This window comes from Brachycentrus maculatus, unplaced genomic scaffold (assembly GCF_059751285.1).
Source record: "Brachycentrus maculatus isolate JH-2025_06_01 unplaced genomic scaffold, ASM5975128v1 h1tg000310l, whole genome shotgun sequence".
NCBI classification, from domain to species: Eukaryota; Metazoa; Arthropoda; class Insecta; order Trichoptera; family Brachycentridae; genus Brachycentrus; species Brachycentrus maculatus.
The window spans coordinates 10229-30620 of NW_028281060.1; the positions used below are offsets into that span (position 1 = coordinate 10229).

At 34.6% G+C, this 20392-nt stretch overlaps 1 protein-coding gene and 1 non-coding gene across 2 annotated transcripts; one reads left to right on the forward strand and one right to left on the reverse strand.

Moving 5' to 3' along the window:
• Positions 1-235: 235 nt before the first annotated feature.
• Positions 236-17456, forward strand: LOC148304608 (T-box transcription factor TBX1-B-like; the record flags this gene model as incomplete). The annotated part of the gene is made up of 7 exons (XM_088267967.1): positions 236-348; positions 1778-2007; positions 2892-3048; positions 3478-3630; positions 4498-4565; positions 13735-13820; positions 14671-17456. Coding segments are annotated over 7 exons (1253 nt in total), but the record flags the coding sequence as incomplete, so codon positions are not given.
• On the reverse strand, positions 16001-16072 carry TRNAP-UGG (transfer RNA proline (anticodon UGG)). The gene has a single exon. It is a non-coding gene; the product is annotated as a tRNA-Pro (tRNA).
• Positions 17457-20392: the final 2936 nt, after the last annotated feature.

A 20392-nucleotide genomic window follows, 5' to 3' on the forward strand; every position in this document is an offset into this window, starting at 1 on the left:
CGGCCGACCGAATCGGTATTGAACTTTACCACTGGTTATTTTAAAATCGACACAATGTATTCATCACGGGGTACCTCTTTAAATTGTGTTCTGTTAGGCAGGTGTGTACATATAGACTTCTTTGACTTACGACCGTTTTATCTTGCGACCGTCCGTCTTTGGAACGTCCTACTTACGATTGCAATAAAAAGTATCATTCAAAGGTAAATTTTGAGTCACTTTTTTCTTGTTACAGCGTGTCTTCAGTCTGCGGGGCGCAGCCGGGGGCGCCCGGGCGGGGGCTCCGGATCCGACAGTGAAGACTCAGCCCCCGCATCATCACACAGATCAAATGCTCAAAGAAAGGAGGTATATAACTTTTTTTGGATTAAAAGCATTGTTAACTTTGAGGTATGGTAATATAGCACTCTCTTTATCATTCATAGTTCACTCTATATAATAACACTTCGTGACTATCGGTTTCGGTTATTCCATCAACAGCTGGAGGCGCGTTGCAGGAGCCTGGGTACCTGCAACCCTATCCCTATCCGACATCGGATCCGTGATAGATCATAAGGAACTGTCACGAGAGGTGGTATCATACACAATAAAAATAGTAAAGGACATTGGTACCATAAACCAAGCTGGGATACAAAATGCCGAACCCTCTTCTAGTGGAACGGAAGGTCTGCTGACGACAGTCAATAGTCCAACTTCTCCTGAAGAGTTTACGTGGCTTTCTTCCAGCACTGAGCAAATGCTGAGATGTTCCTGATCGGCCCACACTAGATCATCCCTCCTGTTCCCAACACAGATTAAAATAAAACACTTTTTTATGTTAGAAGAAACAAAAATCCACTAAATGATCTATAAACCTTGTACATAATAAGCAAGGTAAATAATAAATGAAAATACCGTCTAAAAAAAAACATTTCATCATCAGGTACACTGTAGACTAAAGTGAAATTGCAACAAACAAATTCAGTTTATAATTTAAATTAATATTTGAGGCACTTTGTGATTTTCCATTTTATAATTAAAATGTAACTTTGTTTTAAAATCATTATAAATATTTCATTATAACTTAATTATAATGTCTACCGGTTTCCAAGCTAACCTTTACTTTATCAAGACTGATTAATACATGACTGATTATCAAGACTGATAAGTTAACAATGCTTTTAATAATATTATTAATCAGTCTTGATAAAGAAGCGGTTAGCTTCGAAACCGGTAGACATTATAATTAAGTTTTAATGAAATATTTATAGTGATTTTAAAAAAAAGTTACATTTTAATTATAAAATGGAAAATCACAAATTTAGTGATTCAACTATAAATTCTATTTTAAAAAAAGTTTTATTTTACAACATTTTGAGTGTGTCCAAATACTAATATAAGAGTTTCTGCTTAATAAAAAGCTTCTTAACATCTCACCAATAGATGTCTCTAGTGAAGTTCTAGTGATTCAAGAACAAGGTTTCTAAATTGGTTCATATATATAGAACTTCCAAGAATTTGAGTAGTGTGGTTGTCAATAATGGGTAGAATTGGTGAATGTTACACGTGTGTAAAGTGTTCACTTAAACCAGCCTATGACGGTCGTCAGCCCCGTAAATGCCCAGACTTACATATTCTTCTTCATCTTTGATGAGATGTCAAAAATAAGTTTTATTTTAATCCGTGTTGGGAACAGGAGGGATAATCTAGTGTGGGTCAATCAGGAACATCTCAGCATTTGCTCACTGCATTTTGATCATAATTACAGTTTGGTTGATTTTGTAATGTTTTGTCGCAGAGTCTCCCCCTGCACCCCAGCCTGGCGTCGTGCTGCGCCCTGCTGGAGATGAAGCCCCTGTGGGACGAGTTCAACGAGCTCGGCACGGAGATGATCGTGACCAAGGCGGGCAGGCGCATGTTCCCCGCCTTCCAGGCGCGCCTGGGCGGCCTGGACCCCGCCGCCGACTACATGCTCATGATGGACTTCATTCCCGTGGACGACAAGAGATACAGATACGCGTTTCACAGGTGACCAAATACTGCAGCACAATCTTTGGAGTTTCGGCTCAAATATATATAAGTATAGAACATAAGTATAGAACCGCGCGGCCAGGTTTTAAACAAAAACACTTGTTTTATATCACTTGAGTTTTAACATACACAGCTTGTTCAATTAATACGTCATAAAACAAAATGTACTTTATTTAGAAGTTACATGTCTGTGTTTCCTTCACACACTTATCTCAACGGTTTTTTTCCACTTTTGGAAACAGTCCTTGAACGCTTCTTTTGTGATGTTCTTCAGCTCCTTCGTCGCATTTGCCTTAATCTCGGGAATCATCTCAAATCTTCTTCTTTTCAAAGGTCTTTTGAGTTTGAGGAATAAAAAGATGAAACAACAACGCTCACGACAATGCTCCAGACCATTCAGGCTTCAGAACTCGTGAGTTTTTCGCCAAACACTCGATCACTGTTCTTCCCCACTCACCCTACTCACCTGATCTCGCTCCTTCTGACGTATTCTTGTTCCCCAAACTTGAAAGACCTTTGAAAAGAAGAATATTCGAGACGGTTCAAATTGCGACAGAAGGCAAATGCGAAGGAACTAAAGTATACTTACTTCAAAAGAAACGTTCCAAGACTGTTTTCAAAAGTGGAAATGGCTTATGGATAAGTGTATGCGACGGGAGGTGATTACTTTAAAGGAGACCCAGCATGTAACTTCTAAATAAAGTATGTACATTTTGTTTTATAGTGCCATTTTACTTATTAATTGAACGGCCCCGTATTTTATTACGACTAGTTTCAGAAGCTACAGATGCTCCAGCCTCCGCGACGTCTCTAGAAAAACGATATTATAATTTAGGGGTGGTGAAGTTGGCATGTCCTGACCAAGTGTCTATTGTCCCCAGTTCATCGTGGGTGGTGGCGGGCAAGGCGGACCCCACATCTCCCCCCAGGATCCACGTGCACCCGGACTCCCCGGCGCCAGGAGCGCAGTGGATGAAGCAGCTCGTCTCCTTCGACAAGCTCAAACTCACCAACAACCAGTTGGACGACAACGGCCACGTAAGTATCAAAACAGCGACAATAGTATGATGTATGTCAACACTTTTATGGAATAGGTACTATACACACACACACACACACACACACACACACACACACACACACACACGCGCGCGCGCGCGCGCACCCCAACCAACATTACTTTCATAAGAATAACATTATCGGTGGATTTTTGTAATTGGCTGTAGATTTGTTAATTATTGTTGTATATTGTTTTGTAGTGGCTGTAAAAATCCCAAATAAATATAAAAAAATAATAATAATTAATTCTGAGTTACACTGTATCTTCTTCTGTTCATGTCAGGTCCCCCTGATGTCGACTGTCACTTGAGAGCAATTGTCCTTGTCTCGGGCAGCTCTAAACAGCGCCTCGACGGTCCTGATCCCCGTCCAATCTCGTATATTACACTGTATACCGTCAAATTTCAGATAATCCTCAATTCGATGCACCGCTACCAGCCGCGCTTCCACGTGGTGTACCTGCCCGGCAGGGGGGCTCCTCCCGCCGACAGCACCAACTACAGGACCTTCGTCTTCCCGGAGACCTGCTTCACGGCCGTCACAGCCTACCAAAACCACAGGGTCAGTCCCATATTCTTCTTCTTCTTCTGCTTCTTGGTGTAGGCCTGTGGCCTGCTTTTAAGAGGGATTAGCCTCCTACAATGTCGATTCCCAGCTATTTTTTTTTTCTTTTTTATTTTTTTTTATTGGAAGGAAAAACAACAGTTACAATATATGATAAATCAGAATACAAAAAAAAACATGAGTACCAATTACAGTTCTTCACACCTATGCATAAGAAAAGTCTATATGTAAGAAGAGACATGAGACAAGGATGGGATAAAGAGAAAAGGAGATGGCAGTGATAGGAAAAGAAGAAAAGGAAAGGACAGGGAATAGAATTACCCTTTTAGGTTTATAAGATTTCTAACAATTTAGTCTATCGACCCATCTCTTTGGTGGTCTGCCGGGAGTCGTCTACCATGGGGTAGGTACCATATTGCTTTGATCTATCTCGGCTGAAAGCAGAGTGAAGGCTACAGAATAAAATAACAAATTTGTAGTTACAATTTATATTTGAACCAATAACTTAGTAATATTAGTAAATAACCACTCACCGAGATTTTTATGTCTACCGGTTTCGAGACGTACCAGTCTCTTCGTCAGGACAATCACTACCACAGCATGCAAACAATTGTTTGCATGCTGTGGTAGTTGAAGAGACGGGTACGTCTCGAAACCGGTAGTCATAAAAATCTCGGTGAGTGGTTATATACTAATATTTTTAACATTTTTGTAAAAAAATAAATAAGTAAAAATGACTAACCACAAAGTAAATGCTTTAAATATGAATAATATAGGGAATATTATGTTTTTCCATTTTATGATCAAAATATAACTTTGTTTTGAAATCACTATGAATATTTTAAGGTATTTTGTTTATTCCAGATAACCCAACTAAAAATAGCAAGTAATCCATTCGCCAAGGGTTTCAGAGACTGCGATCCTGATGATTGGTGAGTCACTTGCTTTATTTTTCTTACTAACATCTCAACATAGATGAAGAAAATATGGAAGTCTCTAATATTCTCTAAACCCAGGTTACATGTAACGTAATTGATTATTTTGCTTAAAACACTGTTTTTTTATTGATAAAAGTTTTTCTTCGAAATAAATATATGGCTTTGAAAAGAAAGTGTTATTGATAGGTGAGGAATTAAAAAAAATATATGAAAATTTTTTTTCGTCAAATTCGCATATACATAAATTATTTTTTTTTAATGTGCGCCGGCAACACGTACGGCTTCTCGTGAAGCCGGTGGCGAACTGTTTTTGTATATTTGAGAGAACACCCTTAAGTAATTCAAAAATCCTATGTAGGGCCATAGATAAGCGGTGTTGCATACGCCATATCTATATTTCAGAGTCACTTGGAAGTTAGATAGTTCGTGTCCGGTTGTGGTCCCGCGGTTAGTGTGTGCAAACTCTTCAGTCAGAGTTTGTAGGTTCGAATCTACTGTACCACAATTTCATACCTATTTTTAATAATGAGCCGGTCAGGCTTACAGAAATCGCATGAAAATGAATTAATTTTATAAATAATAAATCACAAATATTTATCTTTTAAAAAAATCAAAAATCTGGCTACGGAAGCAGAGAAATCAAATAATTAGGGCCCTTGTGCACTACACGGAATTTTACTGTCCGGCAGTCCAGTTAGCATGATAAAACGAATGATTGGCTTGGATTGGCTTTTGGCCGTCTTTCTTTGGATCCGTTTGCTTGATCGGTGCTATTTTTTTTAATTACCTAACGTCTAAGTGACTCTGAAATCTAGCTACGGCTTATGCAACACCACTTATCATTTCCCTACTCAGGCTTCAACTTTATAAGTTTCATAGCCTATGCCTACTCGTGAGTGGATTTACTCTTTATGTTTAAAGTTACTATAATTTCATGTAATTCATGAGTGAAAATTCTAGGCAAAAAAACCCTCGCGATCACGCTAAACTGTCGTAGTCGCTTTAATTTTTAAAAAAAACGGACTGCCGGACGGTAAAATTCCGTGTAGTGCACAAGCGCTTATACTACTTTTTTAAAGCACAAATTTGATCACAAGCCCTTCACGCTTCATCGTCAAGAAACCCTGTTAACAACGCCGACAAACGCCATAAATCCTTCCAAATTACGAGGTGTCTCTTCAAGCAACTGTCGGAAATAAATCCGGAGCGCTGCGGAGCGTTATACAGTAATTGCGATGAATCCAGAGACATCGCGCGTCCAGCAGCCGATGTATCAAGAGGTTAATTCGTCGTTACTCACTCGGAGCGCAGCGCCTTGATCCCTGCTGTCAAAACATTGACAATCCGCCGTCATTTGCTCACCGCGAACATGAATTCTTAAAAATGATAGTTAAATTTAACCCTCTGCCGCTGGACGACCGTGCTGCGAACCGACGAGACGCGTACTTATCTCCATTTAGCAACATTTTTTTTTAAATTTATGTATATTTGTAGTCTGTGTATTTTTATATTATTTTGAGAAATAAAAAGACTTTGTTTTTTGATCCACTCACATTTTGATTAACCAACTAGTTAGTCATAAATTAAACCCTGAAGAGGGCAACAGGTTGTTGCCGAAACTAGTCGGTTTTTAAAAATGTGAGTGGATCAAAAAACAAAAACTTTTTATTTCCACAAAGTTAATGCTTTCAATATTCAAAACGTATGTATTTTTAATATATGTATAGCCAGCGCCCTTGGGTAGTATTTTACGAAAATGGCGCCATATTCTACTATTATTCCAAAAAATCCACATTTTTTATTACTACATATTTATATAATAATCCAATTTTTATATAATAAAATAACTTCAAACCCTTATCCGCACCCAATGGTGCATAGGGCACTGCATCGTGATGACCCAGTGTTATCTTGATCGTTACTTACACGAAGGCAAGGTGATCACTCCTGCGTCTCAGGGACCAGTCCAGGTTTCGTTGTTACCGAAATCATCAGATTGGTGGGAGGCTAGACAAAATTCAATGTTGGGTTGAAAACAATGATTTTCAACATATTATTTTTTCTGACAAAACGAATACAAATTGAGTGAATTTAAGTGTTTTATTCGAATAATAATTTCATATATGTTTAAAAATAGTATTTTGCTACTTTATATATTTAAAAATTTTATTTCTGTTTTATTCCCAAAACGGTAAAATTCTACACACACATATAAAAAAAATATAATTTAGAAATGTCGTTGGATGATGTTTGGTAAGCAGGGGGTTAAGCCGAAGCGCCACTTCAGCTTTGCATAAATCGAGATTACGAGCCGCTATATTAAAATAAACATAATATAAGGTATGAGTATAGTCCATTTTGTAAACGATTATTGTCCGTCACGTCCCGTTTGATGTGCGGGGAATAATGGCGCGTTGAAAATTCTGGCGCGCTCTTATTTTGAATCGCCTCTCGAACGATGAAGGATTGACGACCAATCTTTTTTCCACTTTTTCTATGGCCTTGGGTTTGCGTTCGGAAAGTAGGCACTTACGTCAGAATGCAGATTTAGGATATTGTACGCATCGAATATTTTATAAATTTGACGAAAAAATTATTAACACGTTATTTTAGGAATAAGTATTTATATAATATTAGCACAGTTCAGCCTGACTCCTGATGTAGCGTAAAAAGCAAATAATAATATCTACATATTTTAAAATGGATAAAATCCCTCTCTTATTTATTTCGACGATAGGACAAATAAAAAAACAATAGGAAAATCAGTGCAGTAAATAATTGTCCGCCTCCGTAGTGTAATGGTTAGCACTCTTGGCTAGCGTACTGGAGGTCCCGGGTTTAATTCTTAGCGCGGGGTCAAATAAAAAAAAGTGGATTTATATTATTCACTGACACTTCGTGATGGAATTGCATTTTAATATATTATTAGATTAAAACCAATATTTTTAGCTTTTCCACTTTATTTTTTTTTGACCAGCGACCGGGTTTCGTTGTTACCGACATTATCAGACTGGTGATGTCGGTAACGACGAAACCCGGTCGCTGGTCAAATAAAAATAAAGTGGAAAAGCTAAAAACATTGGTTTTAATCTAATAATATATTAAAAATAAGTGGTTTTTCACTCCAATATTTATTCGACATTACCCCACACTCGTACCTGAAGCGGTCTGATCGCTTTTCCTTCATGTGTTAATGATCAAGATAACACTGCGTTAATATGATGCAGTGCCCTATGCACCATCAACGTTTTTTTGAAGAAGAAATAGTTCATTAAATACTCTCCCTGTGAGTTAAAAAGTTTATAGCAATACACGTAAAGACTATATTGATAGAATCCTTTTAAGTTCGCAGGAAGTTATTCAGTAACTGAACGGAACCCATAAAAATATCTGCGCTATCAAATGCGTCCCATAAACAATGCCAAAGGAAGCCAAATCATTTACATAGACAATGTATGCGGATGACAGCTGTAACCTCAAACCAACCGAGTATTACTGTCATTTTACTTACAACACCTACCGATTTTCACTTCATCCAAGGTGGCAACACTATTAGTGTTACCCTTCAAATAAATTTGCACTATTTTGTTTCACGTTAGATCTAAAACTAACTCACCAAGTAACCATAACACAAGTCGAAATTCCGTTTTTTTACACGATTTACATTGCCGGATAACCACGAAAAAGTTACAAACTAAGATAATAAATACAAAGCGCTGACCGCCATCTGGACGCCAATGTAGGACAAATAATTAAAAGAAGAAGAAGATTGTGCTTTTTTCAAAGTGGAAGGTTTTGGCGGGAAACTATTCCCCTGACGTGGTGTTTGTTTTTTTTTAATGCTACCGCTCACGACTCGCAAGATGTTTACGCACGGGCTCAGTGGCGACAAGTGCCTTTTTTGTGGAATTATTTTTATTTATCCTATATTGTCCTATCCTATACCTATAGCTTTTGAGGTGTGTGCTTGGTTTGAACTGGGTTCCTCCATATTCTTAGAAACTATGTACAATTTGTAAATTCTGATAAACCCAGATTTGTGAACAAGTATTTGGACACAGTCAAAATGTTGTGAATACCAAGTCAAAGTTATAAATAATTATTCTTCTTCTACTTCTTACCCTTATCCGCACCCAATGGTGCATAGGGCACTTTATCGTATTGATGCAGTGTTATCTTGATCATTTCTTACATGGAGGCAAGGTGATCACTCCAGCTCTTCAGGAACCAGTCCAGGATAATATTAAATAAATATTAGACTTTAAAGTCACTCATATTTATTTTTGACCCCCCACTGGGCATCAAACCCGGGACCTCCAGCACAGTAGTTAAACACGCTAACCATTACACCACGGAGGCGAATAAATAAAGTTGCATGGAAAAAATTTTATCAGATTTTCAGGCATAGGTAAAATAATCCGTGTTTGGATCTTGCATGCAAATAAAAGGGTCTCTACTAAATGATAGCTTTCTAAATCCAATCATTGATGACTGTTGCGAACTCAAGCATGGAAACTCAATCATAAATGATACATTTCCGAAGTGTGATTATCAATCATGTTTAGAATGGTGCAGTGCTCCGCAACCTTTTCTCACCTACGACACCAAAATTCTTCCTAAAATTCGACACCACACCAAAAACTAAAATACATATAAAAGTAAAATAAATAGAACATTATTTAATTATAAAAAAAATTCTATACGTATTACATTTTTATAAATCGACAATATTTGGAAAAATCATTTGTCATTGTGTATTAAATACATAATGAAAAAATAAAAATAAATGTCAAAAACATTGAATTTGACACCGGTTACTCGGTGAATGTTACACATGTTGCTCACTCCTTTCAAGAACGTCATAAATCAAAAATCGTCAATTTTCAGTTATGCGTGTTTTCAGAATGCACAGAAAATGTACTATATCCCAGAAAAAGAGTTATAATAACTTAATATTTTTAACTTAATATTTACCCGCTACAGGGCATAATATGTGGTTTTGGAATTTTAAAGAAAAAATGTATTGTTTAATTATTTTTTTAAATCTACTAAATATTTTTCAAATGTAGACAAAACCTTCAAGTTTTACCTAAAGAGATCTGTTACCCAGTAAAATCTTCAATAAGTGGCTTGATATTTATTTTTAATACATTGTATTATATTTTTAAACTTTTAAAACCTTCTCCTGAAAAATCAAGTTTTTTGATTTATTTATGACGTTCTTGAAAGGAGTGAGCGATATGTAAAGTGATCGCTTAACCAGCCTATGAGAGGTCGCAAGCCCTGTAAATACCTAAACTTCCATATTCTTATTCATTTATGTTGAGATGTCAAAAAGTATTTGTATAATAGTAGCCTATAAGGAGATAAAAATCTTCAATTCATTATTTTCAAGTATTTTCAATTCGGGACGCCACTGAGGCCATAGCGTGTCTTTCAATACCCTTCCCCAGTGCAATCTGTGGTCGACGTTGTATAATATTTACGATTTTTTCCTAATAATAAACACTCTCCTCTCATATTTTTCACTTACTCGTTACATCTTCATAACCAAATTCTTCAGCTCGTAGATTTTAATATGAGCACTCTCCTACTTATCTATTCATGTTGTATAATTTTTAGTATTACGGTAAAATATAAATTATAACTTTTAGCAATGCCAAATAATCTATGACTTTTAAAGTCTTAATAGTCATAGATTATCTAATAGCCAAGTAGGTACTAGCAAGTACCTAGCTAGGCGTTAATTTCTCAAAAATGATTATAGATTAGGAGAATAATAAAAAAGAAAGTTTAAAAATTAAATTGATATTATTATGTGCCTTCAATATAACGCAAAGTTTTTTGATGTCTAGTAATATCATTCTCATTACAGTAAACAATCAAATTATTCGACTTTTAAGTATTGAGTTATCAAGGAAAAAAATCATATAAATAATGGTGATTATTTAACAAAAGAACTTTGTAAAATAATCACCATACACCTTCTTTGTATTTTAATAGCATTGTTAACATTATACTATGGTGATATAGGCCAGTGTTTCGCAAACTTTTTTTCTTCAAGGTACACCTGCCAAATCAATAAATTTTAGAGGTACACCAAAGAATTTTTTTATTTAATATTGATTTATAAATTAAAATTAATTTAATGCAAAAACATATATAAGAATGTCATAAATCGAAAAACTAGATTTTTCCGGAGAACGTTTTTAAAGTTTAAAAATATAATACAATGTATTAAAAATAAATATCAAGGCTCTTATTGAACTTTTTATTGTGCAACACATCTTTTCAGGTAAAATCTAAAGGTTTTTTCCTCATTTAAAAAATATTTACTTTATTTAAAAAAATAATTAAACAATACCTTTTCTTCAAAATGCAAAAACAACACTTTCTACCCTGTAGCGGGTAAATATTAAGTTGAAAATATACCTCTTTTGCTGGGATATAGTACATTTTCTATGCATTCCGAAAACATGCACAACTGAAAATTGACGATTTTTGATTTATGACGTTCTTGAAAGGAGTGAGCGATATGTTTAATGCGAAATGTGAGCCTGCTTAACTGAGCACAGGCGATCAAAATTTTGAGCAATTGTTGATAAGGCTGTGTTATCTCCACCAAAGAAGACTTTTTTCCGCGGCACACCAACTAATCACCACGGTACACCAGTGTGCCGCGGCACACACTTTGCGGAACACTGATATATAGGTAATACTCTCCTTCATCGTTCACTTTGTGTAATACCACTCAAACGTTCTACTTCACGACTGCCAGTTTCGGAATAACCATTCCCTCATCAGGTTAAAAAAATATTCTCTCCAATTTCAGTCATTCCCGAAGATTATCCATCGCATCACAGCTGGACTTATTTTTTTTATAAAACTTGTACCTACACCTTAAATTAAAAATATATACATGTATATTACCATAAAGTGACTGCCGAATCAATTTATGAAAAGTATAACCATTTATTTCATTTTACAGTTTCTTCAAAATCCTTTTCTATTTATGTCCATAAGCAGAATTCCTTCCCATATTGTACTCTCTACGTGTTCCATGTTACAATCGATTTCGTAATCCAGCTCCTATATAAAGCGTCCATCCATCCATACAGTGTTGATTTAATCGGACGAGTATTGTTCCAATATGCATCCTTTTGTTTATTGAAAAATGCTTATTGCGTAATGTGAAAACAGTAAACTATTTACACGAAAAGCAGAAAAGATTCGGCGTATACCAATCAACAAATAAATTGAAATGAGAAATTTTGCTTTGGCAGGACTCTTAACCCATTGCACCACTTATAAAGATAACATAATTTGTTCATACAAAACACTTTATAATTTTGTAACTTTTTTATTGCAGTAACATTAAGACTACAAAACACTAAATAACACACAATATAAAGTTGGTAAAATATAATATATAAATATACACTGATATAACAGTTTCTGCTTAATCAAAAGCTTCTTTACATCTCACCAATAGATGTCTCTAGTGAAGTTCTAGTGATTCAAGAACAAGGTTTCTAAATTGGTTCATATATATAGAACTTCCAAGAATTTGAGTAGTGTGGTTGTCAAAATGGGTAGAATTGGTGAATGTTACACGTGTGTAAAGTGATCACTTAAACCAGCCTATGACGGTCGTCAGCCCCGTAAATGCCCAGACTTCCATATTCTTCTTCATCTTTTATGAGATGTCAAACAATAAAATATAAAGGCATATTTTATAAAATTGTGATTATTACATTTTATTATGAAATCAGTAACCGATATATCGTACTCGCACAGGAAAAAATGACCAACCAACATAACGTAAAATGTTCAGGAGGGCCATTTAAGTCACTTTCGCTTGGCAAGAAAATAAACACCAATGCAGTTAGTCATTTTTAACAAGTCAATATATCATATATACTTCCTAGTTTAAAATCCTTAAGGACTTTTTTCAGGGCAATATTAAGCTAGTAAGATATCAAATAGTCAATGATCACTCTTTTGTAAAAAAATGCACTTGGTCACTTTCTCCTTTCAAGAACGTCATAAATCAAAAACTTGATTTTTCAGGAGGTTTTGAAAGATTAAAAATATAATACAATGTTTTTAAAATAAATATCAAGCCACTTATTGAACTTTTTATTGTGCAACAGATCTTTTTAGGTAAAACCTGAAGGTTTTATTCTCCATTTGAAAAATATTTACTGTATTTAAAGAAATAATTAAACAATACCTTTTCTTCAAAATGCAAAAACAACACTTTATGCCCTGTAGCGGGTAAATATTAAGTTAAAAATATGCCGCTTTTGCTGGGATATATTACATTTTGTAGGCATTCCGAAAACATTCACAACTGAAAATTAACGATTTTTGATATATCGCTCACTCCTTTCAAGAACGTCATAAATCAAAAATCGTCAATTTTCTGTTGTACATGTTTTCGGAATGCCGAGAAAATGTACTATATCCCAGCAAAAGAGACATATTTTCAACTTAATATTTACCCGCTGCAGGGCAGAAAGTGTTGTTTTTGCATTTTGGAGAAAATGTATTTTTTAATTATTTTTTTAAATATACTAAATATTTTCAAATGGAGAAAAAATCTTCAGGTTTTACCTAAAAAGATATGTTGCATAGTAAAAAGCACAGTAAGTGGCTTGATATTTATTTTTAATACATTGTAGGTATTATATTTTTAAACTTTAAAACGTTCTCCTGAAAAATCAAGTTTTTTGATTTATGACGTTCTTGAAAGGAGTGAGCGATATGACGTTGTTACAGGAGTGAGCGATATTTCATACTAAAAATTTCTCAAAGTATAAATGTATTACTCTGTAACTCTATGTAAATTTGTAATAAAATTTAATATACAATGATTTTGCAGAATTTCTAGAGAATACAAATTTATTTGTAAAATTTATGCGTTCTCGAGTAATCAGAATTTCAACTGAAAATTTCTCAAGCTTTAAAATTTACTCTGAAACTCTCTGTTAGTAATAAAATTTAATACAATGATTTTGCAGAATGTCTAGAGAATACAAATTTGTTTGCAAAAGTAATCCGAAAAAGCGATCTATAAAGTAGGACATTGCTGACCGCATCTCGCGGTTTCTTGATTCGTTCAATCTTGTATCCAAATAATCAAATATCTTTGTTTTTTCAGTGGGACCGAAGCGATGTCGCAGTTTCAATCGTCGGGACAACGCGTCAATAGAAATCAACATCGGACAACTCCGAACTCTTCCAAAGGTAATAGCTTAAATTATAACTATATTATTTCGAGAAATAAAAATACTTTGTGTTCTGATCCACTCACATTTTTATTTAACCAACTAGTTTCGGCAACAACCTGTTGCCCTCTTCAGGGTTACATTTATTACGAAACTAGTTGGTTAAATAAAAATGTGAGTGGATCAGAACACAAAGTATTTTTATTTCTCGAAATAATATATCAAGATGATCCACAAAGTTAATGCTTTCAATATTCAAAACATAAATTATAACTGACTAATTAATCAGGAAATAAAATTAACAGGCTCACTCTATTAAAAATATATTCGTGAACTTATTCTGAATGAATCTTTTTTATTCTTTTTCAATTTTATTACACCAAGCAAATTCTCAACCTATCAAAATTACAAATAAAATAAGAATGGAATCCAACAACAGTTCATATATGGTATACATCTCAAATTAATGCAATTTATTTTTAGTTAAAGTTTTACTTAGTTAATACCACTTTTTCTTAAAATGAAATGCATTAAAACACATGTCACAATAGATTTTAAGAAATAGTGGTATTGACTAAGTAAATTTTATATTAAAAATGGAAAGATTTTACCACAATGTGACGAATCAATTAATGAAAAGCACTTGATTTTATTTGATAACTATTTTAGTCTCCGCCTCCATAGTGTAGTGGTAATAACGTTTGCCTACTATAATACTAGAGGACCCGGATTCGATTCCCAGGGGGGATAAAAATGTTTTTTTCGTCTAGTATTGCACTATTGGGTGCGGATGACGTTCAGTAGTAGTGGTTATATATTTTAGTATTTTAATGGTTCACTTTAAATATGGCTGTATTATTTTGTTACAGACGAAGACATTCACCATCCTACGTCGCCAATTCAAATAACCCCACTAGTCCCCACGAACAACAACACTATCAACGAGCCAAATTCGTCTCTCGGCATACTGGCCCAGTCGTCTTCCCTGCGGTACACCCAGCCCAGTACCTCGCTCTCGCTGCCGACGTCTAATTTTGCGCCGCAGATATCCACGCTGTCGCAGATCGCTCCCATCTCGCAGATCTCCCCGATCTCGCAGATCTCCCAGCCGTATCCAGGAGAGCCTTGCTCCTACGGGCCTATATATCACCACCACCATCACTATGGCCAGCTCCCTGGTTATGGCGGCAAGGGAGGGCAAAGCCGACAGCCTGCGTATGTTCCTCAGGCATCTTTCTATCCCGCACCGACGCAGAGCTCCTCTAGAGGCACCGCGCCGGGAGGGTATATCATGCACGACTATGCACCTAGATAATATACTTCTACTTATTCTGAGTGTAGGCCTTATGACCTATTTTTAAGAAGGATTAGCCTCGATTCCAGCTATCAATCCATCTCTTTGGTGGTCTGCCCGTGAGTCGTCAATATACCTTTGGGTTGGCCATGCAGTATAATATGGGGGAATCTGGATGGTTCTATTCTCCTCATATATACTTCTTCTTTTTCTTCTTGGTGTAGGCCTTATGGCCTGTTTTTGAGAGGGATTAGCCTTCTTCGTTGTCGATTCCCAGCTATCAATCCAGTACAATATTTTTAATTCTAATCGAAGCGCTCTTGAGGTTGTATTTTACGAAAAGGCTCTGTCTAAATCGTCCAATTTTTCATTGAATTTAACCGTATACATGTATACTCTCTGTAAATCTCTTTTTTGTACTGGGCTCAAGTAACACATCAAAGCTCATGTAGCCCCGTTCAACGGTATACATTTCCAAAAGCGTGGCCGTCAATATAATGACCATAACGCCCTGTATGACCATGACGACCATGATGATCGCCGAGCTAGGAGGTTGCGTCGCAACATGCGCGTTCCGATTCACCAAAAATATTCACAAATAAACAAATACTTTAAATAAACAATTTTTTGTGAAAAATAGAATTTTTAGTTGTTGTAATAACCCTTTGTTTTCGCTTCTATCTCCACTTAATTTGAAACGGACCATATTTTCAAAGTCATCAGAAATTTTAGCATTCACATTAAAAAAAATCCTTGTAAACCTTGTGACATTAATGAAATAGATTCAAACCCCATTTCAGTTGAAGTTGAAAGTAGGCTGCTTCCTGTCTTCACGACTCTTGATCCTCTCACATCTTTAACTATGTTCATTTATTTTTTATTTAAAAAAAATATAAAAATAAACCGGGCTCGTCCGGGATTTGAACCCGGGACCTCTCGCACCCAAAGCGAGAATCATACCCCTAGACCAACGAGCCGTGATAGAAATCGCTCTAAATTAGTAGCAACTCGTTCGTTTATTGTTTATTGTTACTGTCTTGTTTATCTTTATACTCACATACATATATTCTGTGTATGTGTGTGTTATCAGCTGATTAAACACAACGTTTGAAATTATGTCAACGTAATCGGGTATTATTCTTTGCATTTTATTAATACGCATATAAATTTAGATGATTTTACTAAACAATAAAAAGATGCATTTTTAATTTAAGTTTTTCTTCGTAGGTACCACTATTTCTTAAAAATCTAGACACATATAAGAATAAACCCATAATTAACAATAAGACAGTGAATAAAGCGTCCTCCCTATTGTCTATGTTCCCACTGACAAGAAGAAAAAAAATACGTCGGGTTGTGGTCCCGTGGTTAGTGTCGCGGACTTTTAAGTCAGAGTTTCTCGGATCGAGAGTTCGACCACAATTTGATACCTTTTTCTGATAATGAGCCGCTTAGGCTCACAGAAATACTATGAAATTGATATATTTGTGTAAATAATAAAACACAAATATTTCTCTTTAAAAAAAATAAAAACAGCCCCCTCTTCACCTTCAACGTCCCAAGGACCCAACTCTAAAATTTAGAATTAGCTTCACACACGGTGTTTTTAAAGGATGCGGAATGATCGAAACACGTGTCACAATAGATTTTAAGAAATAGTGGTATTTACTAGGTAAAACTTTAATTAATTTTTTTACCATAAAGTGAATGCCGAATCAATCAATGAAATAAAAATATGGTCTAATCCCGAGGTCGTCAACCTTTTGAGAGTCTAGGGAAAAAATCTAATTTGAAAATTTTATTTGATAAGTGAAATATGGAAATTATTGAAGAAATCGCATAGTTCATTCCTAAATAAGAGCGTCCACCATTGTAAAAAACCAATGTTAAAAAATTAGGCCTTTAATTGGCATTTACATGAGGTCAGTATGGACTGTATTTTCATTGGTCAGTATATTTTCCATCTAGAAAATTTTCTAAGCAAACTTTTGGCTTGATGGAATGGATAAGTATAATGGTAAAAGTATTAGAAAATCGGCTAGATGGAAAATACGTATATTGATTTGCCTTAAAAGAATCCCTCGAAAATCGGCTTGGAGCAAATGACGCATTGAACGTAATTCCCGGTATTTACTGGGCAAATATAATTACGAATATATTTTGTAAATACCTTTGTTGACGACTATCCAAAGAAATTATATTTTAAAGTTAAGATTAAGTATCGAATAATTATATTCGCGCCTTTTTGGAATAAATTTTTCCTACAAATGTCAAATTATATACCAAAGTGTACTTACTATTAATTATTATTACAAATTACATATTATGTCACTATTATTAAGTAGATATTTTTGTAAATAAATTATATTTCTACAAAATTGACTGTATTTTATTTAATTACTCAAAAATACAACATTGTTCATAAAATGCAAAGGGAGATGTATCTACTGCTGTATATGTGCTGTATCACAGTAATAACAAAGCTGTATCAGGGCTATGATTCCATCCGGAAGTTAACATTTTAACTACCAAATGTAGATAACGTTGGCTTCATTTGGTAAAAACCAATGTTTATTGATTATTTTAAGTTATATTAAATTTCTGACAATACAGGTCCACAAACGGTTTAAAAATCCTAAAGTCGTTAAAAATACATTCTAGAAGAAAAGTTAAATATATCTGTACAAATTTATGCATACAAAATTATTTTATACATAACTTTTATATATTTTTTTTATTGATATGAAAAATAAATATATAGTTATGTCGTTATAAATGTTAAAACTGTAAATTGTGCTGAATTTTGTATGGAATTTTCGTTGAAGGGGTTTATTTTTAGATATTTACCGACATTTATATACATCTTTATTTATAAATAATAATGCTTATAGACACCGATAGTATGCCATTTTTTATAGAGTAGGTACCTACCTTCTCTAGTATCTAGGTTCTTACTTTATGGTTCGTTCTTACGCGACAATTTGTGAATTTACGAACAGGAGAATTTTGTAGAAACCTACTCGGGAAAATAGGACAAGAAACAATTCCAAGTTTGAAAACTTTTCAAATTCGCCACTTTCCCATTCGCGCACAAAACGTCAGAATCGAAAGCATTTTCTAAATCCGTTACTCATAAAACAGAAATAGGTGCATAACAATTTATATGTTTCACAGCTTTTATATTATTAAAGTTCAGTGAGTTCACTGTCAAGGTTCGTGATTAATATTATACCTATGCAAAGGGGAAGTCGACTGGTGTTTAGCACAGTGGTTGAAACCAAATAACTTTATGGTAAACCATAATAAATTTTAGCCTTACAAACGAAAGCAGTAATTTATTTTATTTTAAATACAATAGAGGTGATATAAGAAAAACATTCTAGTCATTGTTATTTTTTATGTTGATTATTGTACTGTAAATTATGTGCCCTGATTTTTAAACGGTCTGTTACCCAATATAAAGTCTTCTTCTTCTGATCCTTATCAATAATATTTATTTTGACTAATACTTATTTTAACTCACTAATATTTATTTTGACTCACTAATATTTATTTTAACTCGCTAATATTTATTTTAACCCCCCTGGGAATTGAACTCGGAGACGGAAGCCAAACGTACTAACCGCTACATATGAAGAAGGGCAATTGCCCATAATTGCACAAAGCGAAGGGCCCTTGAGATAGTAGGTATTTTGTGAAAATGGCGCCATGTGTATTATATTTATTATTTATTTATAATTTTTTTATAAACACCTTACATACATAAGTCATATAATATTCCCGATTAGTAATTTATTTTTATTACATTATTATTATTATAAGGTACATGTCCGATAAATGGATACATTCCAATAGGTAGGTAATCGAAGAACTTGTTTAAAAAATGTGTAATGTTTGTGTCGATCGAATCCAAATCGACGTCGGAGAGTTAAATTTAGACAATCTCGAAGTAGTTACACAATAAACTTCAAATGAAACGAAACATTAAAGAAAATTTCTGGAATTCTCTGCAAAAATAAACTTTAAAAACCATTTCCGGGAACCGCGCGAGAGAGAGCGGCAGTTACAGGCAGCGTTCCCGCACAATGTCCGCTCACACCTTTCCTCTATAAAGTTGTCATCGGGCCGAGTCATTCGGAGACACTTCTGTTGCTACACTCGTGTTATATGTTATTAATGGCCTCGTGTCCCCTTCCGTTTGTCCGACCAAACAAATTACCGAGCGAACTCTTTATTTTATTATTTCAGACTATTCCTTATGTTTGGTATTAAGGAAGTTGTTAACTTTCTTATCTTTCACATTTCATGCGCATTTAACTGGTATTTTGGTATAAGTTTGCGTAAAAACTTGAATGAAACCAAACGTTCGTGTATTTACGGAAAATCGACGCCATCTGCAAAAACGAATCATATAGCCCCACTTATCTTATTATTTGCCTCTGAAGTGAAGTAATTACCACGTTTGACTATCATTTTTAAGTAGCGAGGTGCGGATTGAAAATATTATTATTTTAGTACGGTATAATTTTTATCGTCGTCATTTTTAATATAACTAACAAAATTCAATACAAAAATCAAAACTAACAAAAATCAATACACAATATGGCTCCAGAGTATCTTAAGGAGCTGTGTATTCCAGATGAATTGGTTGATAGACGTCTCACGCTTCGATCGGCTACAACATCTGCAATGGGCAAAGTTATCTTACCAGCTCGCAACCAACGCACTAAATTTGGCGAACGTGCCTTTGCTGTTGCAGGACCGACGGCGTGGAATGCTCTTCCACCAATGGTTAGAAATAGTGAGAGTGAGATGATCTTTAGAAAAAGACTAAAAACACATTTGTTTGCTAAATCATTTCCACCATAATATTTTCCCCAATTCATTCACCGTGAAGCGCCCTTGAGGTATTTTTTTACGAAAATGGCGCTATATAAGTTATCCAATTTTATTATTATTATTATTAATACTAAGCTGCACTCGTAGAAAATCTTAACACCGACCTATAAATAAATTTATTTTAATTATTTTTGATTCAGCATCTAGTAAGACTGATTACACTTAAAAGCAATATTAAATAGCAATTCAGCGCCCTTGAGGTAATATTTTACGAAAATGACGCTATATAAATTATCCAAATTTATTATTTATATAATATATTTTTTTAAAGATAATTTTACATTACCAGATACGGTTCTATTAATCGTCAAATTCAAATAAATTAATATTGTTTTAAATAATTACAAAACATGTTTTCTGTGAGAATAATAAAGAATAGAGAAACATATTTTTACAAT